Source organism: Phalacrocorax aristotelis, chromosome 4 (genome assembly GCF_949628215.1).
Source record: "Phalacrocorax aristotelis chromosome 4, bGulAri2.1, whole genome shotgun sequence".
Taxonomy (NCBI): Eukaryota; Metazoa; Chordata; class Aves; order Suliformes; family Phalacrocoracidae; genus Phalacrocorax; species Phalacrocorax aristotelis.
This window is the reverse complement of record NC_134279.1, coordinates 33333870-33347779: the sequence shown is the minus strand read 5'-3', so window position 1 is coordinate 33347779 and position 13910 is coordinate 33333870. Positions and strand designations below refer to the sequence as shown.

The 13910-nt window shown below is 43.3% G+C and overlaps 1 protein-coding gene across 1 annotated transcript in view; it reads right to left on the bottom strand.

The window, feature by feature from the left end:
• SNCA (synuclein alpha) overlaps window positions 1-10727 on the bottom strand; it is a 72197-nt gene extending 61470 nt beyond the window's left edge. Inside the window, exons 1-3 of the mRNA XM_075090845.1 lie at window positions 10411-10727; window positions 8478-8623; window positions 1305-1346 (exon numbers count right to left, since the gene is read on the bottom strand). Of these exons, the coding sequence (XP_074946946.1) occupies window positions 1305-1346; window positions 8478-8598 (163 nt within the window). The 5' untranslated portion in view covers window positions 8599-8623; window positions 10411-10727. The remainder of the gene's footprint in view (window positions 1-1304; window positions 1347-8477; window positions 8624-10410) is intronic.
• Window positions 10728-13910: the final 3183 nt, after the last annotated feature.

The following is a 13910-nucleotide window of genomic DNA, read 5'->3' as shown; positions in this document are numbered from 1 at the left end:
GCAACGGGTTGGTTGATGTGCCCTTGGTGAGGGTGCTTACATAAGCTCCTCCTCTTCTATCTTATGCACTTTGTCTACCATACCTTTACAGAATAGGTACGAGGGTCTGGGTAACTGGGAGGATTCCTCTTACAGCTGTGTGTAATAACATGCTTCCACCCCTTCCTATCCCTCATAGTGCTGCCTTCCTCCTGGCACAAAACAGACCCTGGACTTACTTCTGTGTCTCCACAGGTCGATCTCCTCAGACTCTCAGAGGCAACTCACTTAGCCTGCCCGCCTCCTCCCACAGCTCAGCCACCAGGCAGAGCAGCTCATCCTCCAGGTCACAGCTCGGGTATAATCACACAGACTGCAGTTAACAGTAACCATTTTACGGCAGGGCTGAGTTAGCAACTGCAAAGGTGAAACTCCATTTTGCATCTTCAGCTTCACATCCAAACTTCACTTTCACTGGCTAAAAGACTGAAACATGGACATGCTGCTGACCTTGTTTGCTTTGACTGCAAACACTCCCTGTGGTTCTTCCTTTCTGCCTAGCTCTTATAGTCCCTGCTGTATGAAGGAGGCTCCTTCTATATCATTTTCCCTCCTTCTTTTGCTGCAGTAATTCCTGTGTCTTCCACTAGGATCAGTACTGTCCAACTACGAGCTTCTAAATCTACATATTAAAGTCCTCCTGACATATGTCCAAGTCCCTCCCCACTTCGCCTTCCAGTCCTCCTCCAGTGGCAGTCCCTCACTCCCACCTCAGATCCCACTTTTCTGCCTCCTCAGATCACAAGGAGACAAACCTGGGCACCCAAGCCAGACTCTCAGTTTCAATAGGTAAAAGTTCTACATAACAAAACAAACAAACAAAAAAAAAAAACAAAAACACAAAAACCAAACCCCCCAAAAAACTCAAGAAATACTAAGAAAGACTTCACTTTTTTATGCCAACTAGTTTATAACTTTCCAGCACAGAATATTTCACCTTTTTCTACAAAAGCAAGTTATTTCCTTCTCTTTAGGAATCTGGTTTCATTGGACTCCTGGCTTGTACAGCTTCACTTTGATTCAGAACATCCCCAAAAAAACTCTTCTCACACAGAAACAGCTATATTAAATTTACATATTTGATTGTAAAACAGTGTATGCATTTTGACAAAATGAGTGTTGCTTTCTGCCTCTCAATTTTCCTGTGTTTTTCTATCACTCATAAATTGGAGTGCTCTCAGAAAAATACACAGAATTTTTAACAGCTAAATGGTTGGTTAATCCAACGAAGGGAGACAGTTGAAATTAAGAGATAATTGTCTTACCTGTTGTGACACCATGAACAACTCCTTCCTTGGTCCTGGAACCTAAACAAAGAACAACATTAGGTTGAAAATACATGTTCCTAAGTACTGGTAAAGACTAGATGGATGATAAAGAGGGATGCATATATAGATTACATACAGTGTTTCCTAAGATTATTAAAATTAATTCAAGATAATTCAATCTAAGGGAAAGCCAAATCAATAAAGAGCACCTGCATGAATGTACATTGACTGTGGAAAGGTGAATACTACTGGAAACAGTTCTGCAGTTTATTTCTTGTATGTACTGACTTCCTTGGCATTTTCTTAATAGCCATGTTAATTAAGCCTCCCACTTTGCAAATTCACACAGATGACTGCATGGAAACCATGTTACTGTTAATGTCCTAACAAGACTCGTGCATGTGTTTGCAGAATATCAGAGCCAAAGTTTCCAGAAGATCCTTACAATTTCACCTTGTAACTCTTCTCCAGATGTCAGTTTGCAGGGGTTAACAACCATTATTAAACAACACAAAGACCTAGAGGTTAAAGTCATGGGGAGCTGGTAGTGCTAGCCAGATTTCGACAAAAATCACTGTGAAAGGGAAACATTAAACAGTAGATAGGATTCAAACATGAAAATGCCACCAGGGTCAAACCCAAGGTCTGCCAGTGTCCTCCTTGTCACAGACATGTGTGACAAGTTCTACAAAGATTATGCAGACAGAAGCCTAGAGCTAGTACTAGAGTGAGACGTAGCTGAGCTGCGATCCACCTGGCTGGAGAGCAGCTCTGTGGAAAAGGACCTGGGGGTTCTGGTGGACAGAAAGCTCAACATGAGCCAACAGTGTGCTGCTGCGACCAAAAAGACCAAAAGGATGCTGGGTTGCATCAAAAAGGGCATCACCAGCAGAGATAAAGAAGTCATCATCCCGCTCTACTCAGCACTTGTCAGGCCACACATGGAGTACTGTGTACGGTTCTGGTCCCCGCTATACCAAAAAGGATGTGGACAGGCTGGAAGGGGTCCAGAGAAGGGCCACCAAGATGACCAAAGTACTCAGAAGCCTGCCATATGAGGATAGGCTGGGAGAACTCGGTTTGTTCAGCCTTGAGAAAAGGAGGCTCAGAGGGGATCTTATCATCATGTGCCAGTACTTAAGGAGTGGCTACAGAGAAGATGGAGACTCCCTTTTTACACGGAGTCACATGGAGAGGACAAGGGGAAATGGACACAAATTGCTCTTGGAGAGATTCTAATTGGACACCAGAGGAAAATTTTTCACAGTGAGGACAGTCACCCATTGGAATAATCTCCCCAGGGAAGGGGTTGACTCGGCCACATTGGACACCTTCAAGAGTCATCTGGACAGGGTGCTGGGCCATCTTGTCTAGACTGTGCTCTTCCCAGAAAGGTTGGACTAGATGATCCCCGAGGTCCCTTCCAATGTGGGATTCTGTGATTCTGTAACACAAGACCTGTGTAACCAATGTAACTTTGCCACCCTGAAGACCAAACCGATTTCTGGAACACCTATGTAAAAATACCATGACTTTTTACCATGCTGCATGAAAGGGAACAATCCCTCCTGTCTTCAATGGGGAGAGAAAAAAATTAGTACATACTGCTGTTTGAAATGTAACTCCACGTCTTTTTTCCGACCAGAACTCTACTCGTCCTTGTCAAGTTTTATAATTTGGCTACATTTCAGGAATTAGTACTCATCTGTAGACTACGCTGTCTCACAATGTACAATTAAGCATTACAGAGACAGAGGTTATGGCTCCTACTTTATTGTCTTACCCCAGTCTGCCTGAGGTAGGTTGACTTTTTTATTACCAAAACAGAAATCGCCTTATTTGTAATGCAATTTTTTGTCTCTATGTCATTCAGTATTTGAGACATTATAATTTATACTTCTGAATTTACACTTCTAACATGTATATAATTTTAGCTTAACACTATGTATAAAGTCACATAGAAACTGATAAAAGCAGAAGTATATTAGAAGAAAAAGTATGAGTGGAAATATAGAAGAAAGCAACTTTGTCCACAATTCTTTACAATAATACAATTCAATACTGGAATAAAATATCAGTTCATTCATCAATATGTCTTACTTGCTACTAGCACCAATTTATGGAACTTAAATAATGTATTTTTGGCACTGTCAAATTGATTCCAGCATTGAAAAGGGTCTGTTATCTATGAGCTAGAGCAGAATAATAATCCATGATAAATAAGAGGAGAAAAAAATGTTGCATCAAGTAAAATGACATGTTCCTTTAACTAGCAAATGAAGAGGTTAAACAGCTGAGAAATGTCTTTTTCCCTTTATTTGGATTTTCTCTTTTTAAAAAAGCTTGTTTTATCTCAGTGAAAATATCTACCATCAAAAGAATTGCCCATTACTAAATCGAAGGTGTTAATACCTAAGGACTTGGTTTGAGACTTTGGTTCTCAATCTTGTGGCACCAGGAGACCTAGGGAAGCAAACCACTTTGAACACATGCTGGAATCTAAGCAGATGATGGTTCTGCCGACTTCTACAAAGAGACTAAACACCATTTCAGGCTTACAGTGTGTCTGTTGGAATACTTAACATTAAGCATATGCTTTCAAATGCATTGTTAGACCTGGCCAATATCTCATTCATCTTGTTGAAGTTATTGTCTGCCAGCCAAGCCACTAACACATGGAAACCTGTGAATAGCAAGTAGTCAGTTCCCTAGGGCTGGGAAGAGATGGATGGTTCGACAGAACTCCCTGAGGATCTCTGCAATGCGTATATGTCCTGAGGGACGGACATATGCAAGTTGATTCTTACTTCACTTGCCCTGACATAACACTGCTATAAACACAACTAATATAGAAATGCTAGTTGCTTTCTGTTAGTGGAAGGCAGGCTTTTCTTTAGTGAAAGCTTGGCTCACAGACCCATACAGAACAGAGTTATGTATAGCCAAATCCATTAATTGGCAAATAACCAGCTAAGCAGTGGTCCAGGACCTTACAACAACATTAGAGCTCAGTACTCTCTGTCCCACTACTGCACACTTGCATGAAAATGGCTGTTCCTGCAGTCTCAGCTACAACAGGATCTAGAATTTCATTAGGATCTGCCAGAACAGGCCTATAAATACAACAGTTTAATTCTGTAGGACGACTTCTGGCTGCCAAAGAAAGAAAGCTGGTCATCTACATTTTTTTTCTGAGAGAAACTAGCTGTCTTTCATTCTGGCATTCTCAAAACATCAATAATCCTGCTCATTATACCCTGCGAAACAGGGGGAACAGAAGAATCAGAGTAGGGGTAATAGAAAGACCAAGGAACCTAACGCTCACCTACACTACTTAAGTGACGCAGGAGCAATAGTAGTACATGGCAATGCTACTTTTCCTTGCTATAATACACATTTGTGCGAGTGGAGGGAGAAGCCAAAACCAGAATTTTTGGCTTTGTGTTATTATATATATAAAAAAATGCAGTAGACTCACTTCATTTCCTTACTTATCACCATAACTCATTATTCCAAAAAGAAAGTATGTAACAGCAGTTTAGCAATACACACATTTCTGGGTTTTTGAGAGACCAACAGACTATTCCAAGCAAGCCCTCCTTGAGATTCAGGTCACTTAGTAAGAGATGGTTAAAGACAGGGAGACATAAGTCCAAATTAGGGGAAGGAGAAGCCATCATCTAAGGAAAAAACTTGCTCCCAAGTGCTGAAGCCCATGACTCCACCAGATGGACTTTGAGTCCCTTGATTACTCTGCTGGCTTTTCGATTATCAAAGGAAAATAAGAAACATTATCACAAGAAAGTACAGCGAGGAATTTGGACGGTCTTGCCAAATAGGTCATGACTGCTCTGTTCTACTCTAAAGCCGTGTGCCAGCCAAGCACAGGGAGTAGTAAACAACTCAGCTACTAGGCACCCTGCCCCTGATAAACTATGCCTTTGTTCTGCTAGGTCATAACACATCGAGAACCATCAGACTGGAAGCTTCCATTCCTGAGCACTGAAACATGCACTCAAGAATCAACTGAGCAAAAATTTCAGCTCCCTGGTACCAACACAGAGCTCAGAGGAACTCTTGAGCAGTACGTTACTGAGAGCATGCAAGAGCATCCTTGTTGCTCACAGTTCCTGGTTTCAAAGCGAGTGGGGGTAAGTATTGCCATTCATTTCCACACTGCTTCACAGCAACAGATCTTGAAGGATACACAGAGACCCAGTTTTAAATTTATGGTACACACAATGCAGCACAAGACTGCTGAGTCTCAGTCCTCCTTTCTAATCAATGATCAGGCCATCTGACATAGGGAACAGTTCTGATGCTGTGTTTACATGAGTCAAGACAGAGCCACTGATTTCAGCTGGCCAATGCTGAAGTACTTCAGCAGAGGAATTTAGGGAAAAAAATAACTGAAAGTATAAAAACACACTGCAGACTCTATTGAACAGTATCTGGGGTGTTAAAGAGCAGGACAAAGACAGTGAACTGAGGGAAGAAAGAACAGACTTCAGCATGGAAAAAGAAAAAAAAAATTCCCAGTTAAACCTCCAATACACCATTCTCCCTCAGCTCTAAGTTTTCCCCGGTGACAAAGGCAACTTTTCTTATGCCAAAAAAGAAAAAAAAAAAAAAAGAGGAAATAAAATAAGTTCCAACAATCATATTTCATCCCAAGTAGTAGCTTTTGTTAATAGAAATTTTACCAGGTAGAATTACGTTACAATCTTTTGCATAATAGCTAACAGCAACCTGGGCAGAAAGGTCTAGATGCTTTCAATATTTACTTAAATTCCACTGATGTAATAGCGGAGACCATATCATCTAGTGGATCTGGTACGAAGACAGCATCTTATTAATTCTCAAGCAGCAATGGAAGGCTGAATGTTGTGAAGCTGGCTGTTGAAACTGAAAACGACTAAACAGGTCCCTCTCATCCCGATGTTGTTAGGTTCTTTTTTACAAGATGTCAGACAGCTTTTACAGCGTAATCTGGCTGTGAAACTCATATCTCGAAACCCAACCACAAATAAAGGGAGAGAGAAACCCTTAGGAGCTCTAATGCAGTGTGCTGCTCCTCTCCTCTGCTCATAAAGGAGATTCACCACCTTTTGCATTGCAGCCGTTATCAGCCTACAGAACCGAGAGCTTATCACACCAGCCTTGGCTAACACTGCTCAAGAGAAGAGCTGCCCCACTGTGTGCTTAGAAAGTAGACAGAGAAATACCCAGCTCCTCATTTCCCCCTTACCCTAATTGATCCTGTTGAAACTTCAGCTGGGGAAACTGGCTCCTTACAAGCAGGTATGGGCAGGCACACACCCAGGCACATGAGCTGCCAGAGCTCCTGGAAGACAGCTTCTGACCAATGGCTTTTTTACCTGCATGACAAAGTGTGCATATAGCTCTTTCCCCCTGAAAAGCAGGCATGTGCTGTGGGAAGGATCCTTCACCGTTACTAGTCATATGCACAGGTCCCTATCACGGCTCAGGGCTCTGCTGTCCTCAGTATTTTATTCTTGAAATAAACAGCAAGCCTGCCCTTCAAAGTTCAACCTCAGCAAAAGCGTCTCTGAAGACAACAGGAAATCTGTCACCTTTGGGAGCAGAACTAGGTTCAAATATTATTACAGTCTGGAGAACAGGTCAGACACAAAGATTAATTCAACACACAATGCAGGTTTCTAATACAAATAAATCAATGACTCCAGAAGCATGGTCAGGAACTACAAGAAAAGAAAATTAAAAAGAAGCAAGCCCTACCCCTGAAAAATAACTCTGATATCAAGCACGATGTACAGTGAAAGAACATCTATTTTGATATATTGAAAATGAGCAGACGCTCATTTTAAAATAGACTCATCTTACAATTACTTTTCAAAATGACTGCCATCTCTGTTGGCAGGAACACCAAGCTTTGCTATGGCTCCGCAGGAGAAAGTGTATTCCAAATGAGTAGTCCAAACTATCTGGAGCAGAAATAATTTGTTACAGACTGGCACTAGCCTACAAGGGCAGAGGGAATCCTGAAAAGATACCAGAATTGCAGAGACCTCAGCGCTCCCATTTAAAAGAAATGCCTCTAGTTTTCTACTGTGTTTAACCTCTCTCTGATATCTGTGCACATCTCCCTAGGTACACACAGTGTCCATTACAGAACTGACCAGCTACAAAATCAAAGGACCAGAAAAAAAGAAAGGACCTACAGAAAAGAGTATCTTTCCCCCTCCATTCTTTTATAGACCAACTTTATTTGATGAATAGGAGAAAGAAATACATAATCTTTTTTTTTTTTAAATGACCACTTACTCATCTGGTCTTGGCAGGTTCTTTTCCTGTGAATTTTCCATGGCAGCATTTGCAAGATAGTCATCTAAAGCCTGATACTTGCTAAGTGAAGATGATAATCGTGCAATCAAAGTACTGATCTGGGATTTGAAAAAAATTTTAACCCTGGCTCTGTGCAAGGCTCTTGCGTGGCCTAGATAAGATATTTAACAACTGCTTTGCTACCTTGGGGTCTACCTGCCCTACCTCATTAACTGTAGCGGCTCTTCCTTGAGAAGTCACGGAGAATATCCTCTGTGGATATGCAATTGTAAGTACAGAACATGAAGTTAATTTCAAAAGATGAGATGACACTTCACCATTCAAAATGTTACTGTCGACATGCCAAGTAGTCAGTATGGCTTATGCTTAGTTCCTGAATTAACCTCTCAAGTTTCTTCTCCTGAAATCCCACTTAAAACTCATGTTTTCTATGGGATGCTGTGATGCTACCTTCCACTTCAGCTTTTACATCTTATTTATTTATTTTTACAGTACCAACTACCCCTTCAGCCTTACCCTAGCAAACTTCGTAATAACGTGTCAGCTAGTGACCTGTACTGTAAGGTGCTTACTATGACACGACCTCAACCAGTATGGCACTACAGACGTGGCTCCACAGAGCAGTAACACATGGCCAGTACAATGCAGTGACATAAAAACCAACACTTGGCTTCAAAGACCCAGAGCTCAGGACTCTCAACTCTCCTCATGTTTGTTTTGCAATGGTCTCCTATGATGCAATTACAATTTTTTTTTTTTTTGCAGAAGAATAGGTCTGATGAGGATCCAGCAGCGAATGTCAGGGTACACCGACCAGCAGCGTGATCTCTGCTGCCCACCTACCTACATAGAGGACACCCTCTTTCGTCTTTCCTGCCGCTTCTGCCACACCCTGCTTCGTTTTTTCTGCTGCTGCTACGACTCCCTCCTTTGCCTTGGAAAGTCCTTTCATGAACACATCCATGGCTGATTAATTTCTTCACACAGCTCTAGAGAAAAAAAAAAAAAAGACATTACACTTTTAGTAAGACTTTCTTCAGCTTCTTATCCCAGAAAGTGAAGAAAATTTTATTCAAACCGAAAGGGATCACAATTACTTACAAATTCTATTGTTTATACCCCTATATTACATAGCTTTCATCCACATCTCTATTAGCAGTACAGAAACACCGCTCTATATGTGAGGCTGCACTCAGTATTTCAGATAGAAAGAACAGTTAAATAACTAGAAGAACAAGGAGTACAGTTACATGAATCACCTTTATGTTTTCTCACATGCTGCCATACATTGTAAGTCAAACAGTGCTGCAAAAGTGGTTCCCTCAATCCAAGACAGGCTTGGGGATCCTGTTTACACAGGATCCTACAGAAAGGTTGCTGATAACGCAGCTCTGGTTGGAAGATGGATTCACTGCTACGACAAGTCCCTTCCTTGCCCACCAAGGCATCATTTCCTCCAAAGGACAGTTCTGTTCATGTGCTGATTGCAAGATTTAGCCCTATGATTTGATGATACTCCACCTCTCATCCAGAGGAAGAAGCCATCTTAAAGAAAAACTAGCAAATAAAAAAAAAAAAACCCAAAACCAAACCACCTTCTAACTGACAAATATTCACTTGTTGTAAGAAACCACCATTACAACCCAGAAGGACAGCAGCAAATATAAAATGCTGCTTTTCCAGTAGTCCAGCATTTTGTGCACAGTCTACGTCACCCTTCGCTCTTCTGGAAATTGAGTTTTACCAAATGGGTTCTTTGCATGTATCAGGAGCAAGAAAAGGCTTTACTAAAAAGCAAAAGCAAGAATGCAGGAATTTAAAAGCACTGCACTAAAGCTACCGGGCAAGTTCTGTGGCAGCTATACAACCCTGTGCTACACTGAAACTACTAAAATAGTAATTAAATCCAAGAAGTCAGCGTCCCTTCAACTAATCTGTGATCGATAGTCCCTTCTCTTCCTCCACCCACACAGAAACAAGTGCTGCCTGATATTTTCTTTTCTCTGCCGGAGGCTGAGCAGGAGGAATGGATGTCGAGGAAGGCATCTGGGCTGCTGCAGCTTTCTACTAACTCGTGACAAGCGTGCGAAGAAAGGCGGTATCTGTGCTCCAGCCAAACTGCCTCCGGTACCCGCCGCCCTGGGGCTGCGGGGTGCGTGCCTTGCACGCACAGGGACGCCAGGGAGGCAGGCCCCAGCCCGCGGGACCCTCCGGCTCCTCCACCAAGGGGGTCCCCGGCCTGGGGGGGGAGAGGAGGGGGCAGCGCCACGACCAGGTGCGGGGGCACCTGGGGACCGCGGGCGGGCGGCGCCGGCGTGTATCAAAATCACACACAGGCGCCCACAGAAGGAGGGAGAGGGTAGGGCGTCGTGACCATATATATACATACGTGTATAGAGAGAGGGACCTACCGAGGAGGGCAGAGCGAGGCGGCCGTATGGGCACCCGCAGGCTCCAGCCGACAGGTCGTCGGCACAAGGCGGCCGCAGCGCCCGGCCTCTCCTCCCTCCCCCGTGCCCACAAGAGGCCGCTCAACAGGAAATATATATATAATACTTTATATATATTACATATATAGCCACAGGTATAAGGAGATAGGCACGCGCGCAGCCCCGCGGCTGCACAGACTGGGAAAGCCCAGCCCTCGGCAGCACGGACGCCGAGCCGAGCAGTTCCCGCCCGCCGCGCCGCTCCCCCCCAGAGCCCGCAGCGCCCCGGGGCCGCCGCCGCCCCCCGCCGCCACCGGAGCCGGCGCCCCCCGCGCCCCGCCGCTTACCGCCGGGCTCCTCCGCCACCGGCGACCGACCCGTTCCGAGGAGGCGTGGGCGGGAGGCGGAGGGCGAGGCGCGGAGCGGCCGGAGGGGAGCTGCCCCTTCTCAGCACATCCCCGAGGCGGCGGAGAGCGGGCCGGGTCTGCTGGCACCACCCCCGACGGCAGCCCCGCAGGCGGCGAGTGTGAGGGAGAGGCGAGGGGTGGAGAGAGGATGCGCCGCGGGAAGAAGGGAGAGGTAGAGGGAGAGATGGAGGGGAGGGAAGGAGGAGCGCAGGGAGGCGGGGAGGCTCCCGCCACGCTCCCCCGCCTTCTCCCGGCCCACCCCGTGGTGCGCCCCCCTCCGCGTCCTCCGTGGGAGCCAAGTGGGAGGTGTGATAAAGTGGGAGCGCTTGTTCTATCGATGCAGACCGAGAGAGGGGCAAGAGTAAAAGGGAAACCGGGCGACTCGGTCCCCCTGTGGCCCCGCATGCCCGCTGCTCACTCAAGAGGCAGGAGCACCGCATCTTTGAACAAACGTGAGGAAGCTGCTGACGGTGACCACAGTACACCTATGTTTCACTTCACCAATGCCTTATAAAATCTCCCCAAGCGTCTAATTGATTTTTCTTCTACTGCCAAATCTTCAGCCCTAAGTGGCTGGAGTTTGATGCCAGTGTTCTCACTTGGTTTGTGATCCCAGCTCATTTTTAAGTGTGGGAGGTGATGCTCTTGCAGCTGTAATTTGAGTCTTAACCCTATTGCACACACAAAAAAATCTTCATCCCAAACCAGGAACACCATGAGAAGCCCCACCACACTCCTGCCGGATTTGCCTGACCCTTACACCTCTACTAACGTCCTCCACCATGTCCTCCATGACCTCTCTTATTCAAGTCTTAGTCTGATGCATAGAAGTCACCTCTTCCCCAGAAAGGGAAAGCTATCAAACTTCTCTATTTTGGTAGCAGAATTTAGGCATGAAAAGCCAAGACCAGCAGGAGACAAGGCATTAGAACAGATGGACCTTCAGCTTCAGTACATCAGTTCATATGCTGTATAAAATCCTGCGTGACCTACAGAAACAGTTTGGTTTTAATTGCACTCCGAAAGGAGAAACAACGTGATATAGGTAAGATACAAAGTTGTGAGCTGCAAGGAACATCTTTCATCCATCATCTCACGCAGACAGCTGATGCATCCCTGGTTTTGTTTTCATTCTGAACATGTACTGCAGTCTTCCTCTTGCCAGGTTTCTTCATAAGCCTTAATATTTCTATACTGTTTGGTAAACTTTCTTTTGGTTCATTCCACTGATAGTTTTAATCAACCAAGCATTTGGAAATATATTTTATTTCTTTGTGTAAGAAGGCATGGACTGAGAATACGAATCACTCCCTCATAATTCTGCCCTCAAGAAAAGCCTTAAAAAAAAAAGCTCATCTCAGTCATCCCATGCAGCACATTCATACTTAGTGCAAGAACGTGATGCGGTATTTCTATTTCCTCCCAATTTGGGGAAAGGAAAATAGGTATAGTTTCAGACAGTAAATCAAAGTGAGTCAAAATCATATTCTTTCCACATATTATTAACTGATCCAGCAATTTATATACCTTAGTATATAAATTGGCTTATTGAAAGCCACTCCCTCAGTCATTCTCTACTACCCAGGCCAGGAAATTAGACCCCAAATTAGAATTAAAGTGAATATTGCACTCCTTATGTAAGTACTGTCTTCTGGATTTTAAGAAGCCTTTTGTTTCTCTAGCATGCAAGCGAGCATGAAATGTTGCTTTTTATTATGCTGATATAAATCTGGATAGATTTATTTTATTTAATTATGTTAGCAATAACAGAGTATCTAGTATGATATCCTTGTATATTTATGGCTCCATTTCTGAAAACTTTACAAAGAAGAGCTCAGATGTTTGCAACTCCTAGATTTTGTAAGGTGGTTGGGTTTTTTTTGCCTTGTGTTTGTCAAAGGGAGGCACTTTGTTCTGCTGTTAAACAAAGTAACAGCTTGTCTGTTAATAAAATCATGCAGCTAGAAATAGAGAGGTAAAGGCAAGAAGGATCAGTTTCCACACCAGAAATAAAGCCGAAAATTTCAGCTATAGTATTCAAAATTGGCAACTGTTAAATTCTAAATCAGAGGGTAAGAGGCACAGAAGGAAAAAAAAAAAAAAGAGTACAAACATTGACACATGAAATCCTTCATTCTGAAAATGGATGGGACTTAAGTGGAAAACAGAATTAAATATGGTAGGGAATTAGCATTACATCTCCAAGGTAATTCCTGTTTAAACCACATTGTCTAGAACAGCTGGGTGGGGTTTTTTTTAGGTTGTCTCCTCAGTACTATTAGTATCACAGTAAGTTCTCCCCTGAAGCCTTTCCTGTCTGAAGAAAGGATAGCAGCAACCAGGTTGCCCGCTGATCACATTTAAAACAAATCTTTATTTAATGACACTGTTTACTTTGCATAAGCATCTAGAGCAAAAAAATCAGTTAAGTAGTAATAAAAACTCCTTCGATCCATCTTGCACTGCAGGCTAGCTTATTGGCTTAGTTGCTAGTGATCAAGCAAACAGTGTTGCAGAGTAAAACTGATCAGAATTTACTGCCTTCAGGTTAAACGATTAACATATGAAATTCTTCATATAGAAACACAGGAAAGATATTCCCCTCAAACATGACATACTGAATTGAAAGCTTTCCCCTATTTATTCAAAGAGTGACTCACACAGGCTCTGTGTGTTACCACAGAACTGACAGGTGATGTTACTCAGAAGAAAGGTACCTTTGAAAACCTGAAAAGCTGCAGTATCAAAGGAAGCTGACTTAGGACAGGCTATTCACAGGTAACATAGATTATTCCACTGCAGGGTCTTTCTACCGATTGCAGCTAATCTGAAAATGGCCTTAATTTGATAAATCTGTTAACTGTGTGAAACAGTGCAATTTTTATGCAAATATATTTCAGTCTTTGGATTTCTTACAGAACAGTTTACTATGTGCATTGCTTTAGAGGCAACTGGGACTTGAGACCATTTTCATAGACTCTTGCATCACAACTTTTGCATTTCTATTCCCACTCAGGTCCCTCCGTGGGCCGTTGCCATCAACACTGACCACGCCAAAACTACCTGTGTGCATGAGCAATTTCTGAGAACTCAAAAACATGTTCAGTTTCAAAAAAAAGTTGAGTACAACCTCTCATTTGTTTACATGTAAGCCTGAGTTGTAGCACATCATTATCTTAATACTTAGCATGCTCATAAGTGTTGTCATGCATGTGCCTCACTTGCATGGTGTTTCCAGTGATGTTTACTCAACTGAAAATTAAGCATGTGTTTTAAAACGTTCGTACAATTGAGCTGCAAGTTACCGTTTCAGAGTTAGTTTTGCAGTGGAAGCATTCTGTTTATTAATTTAAAATTCATATCCATTATTATGCAGCAGTTGCCATTTCCAGTTCATTCCTATTGCAAAGATTTCTGCTCATGAACTGTTTTGGTAGATA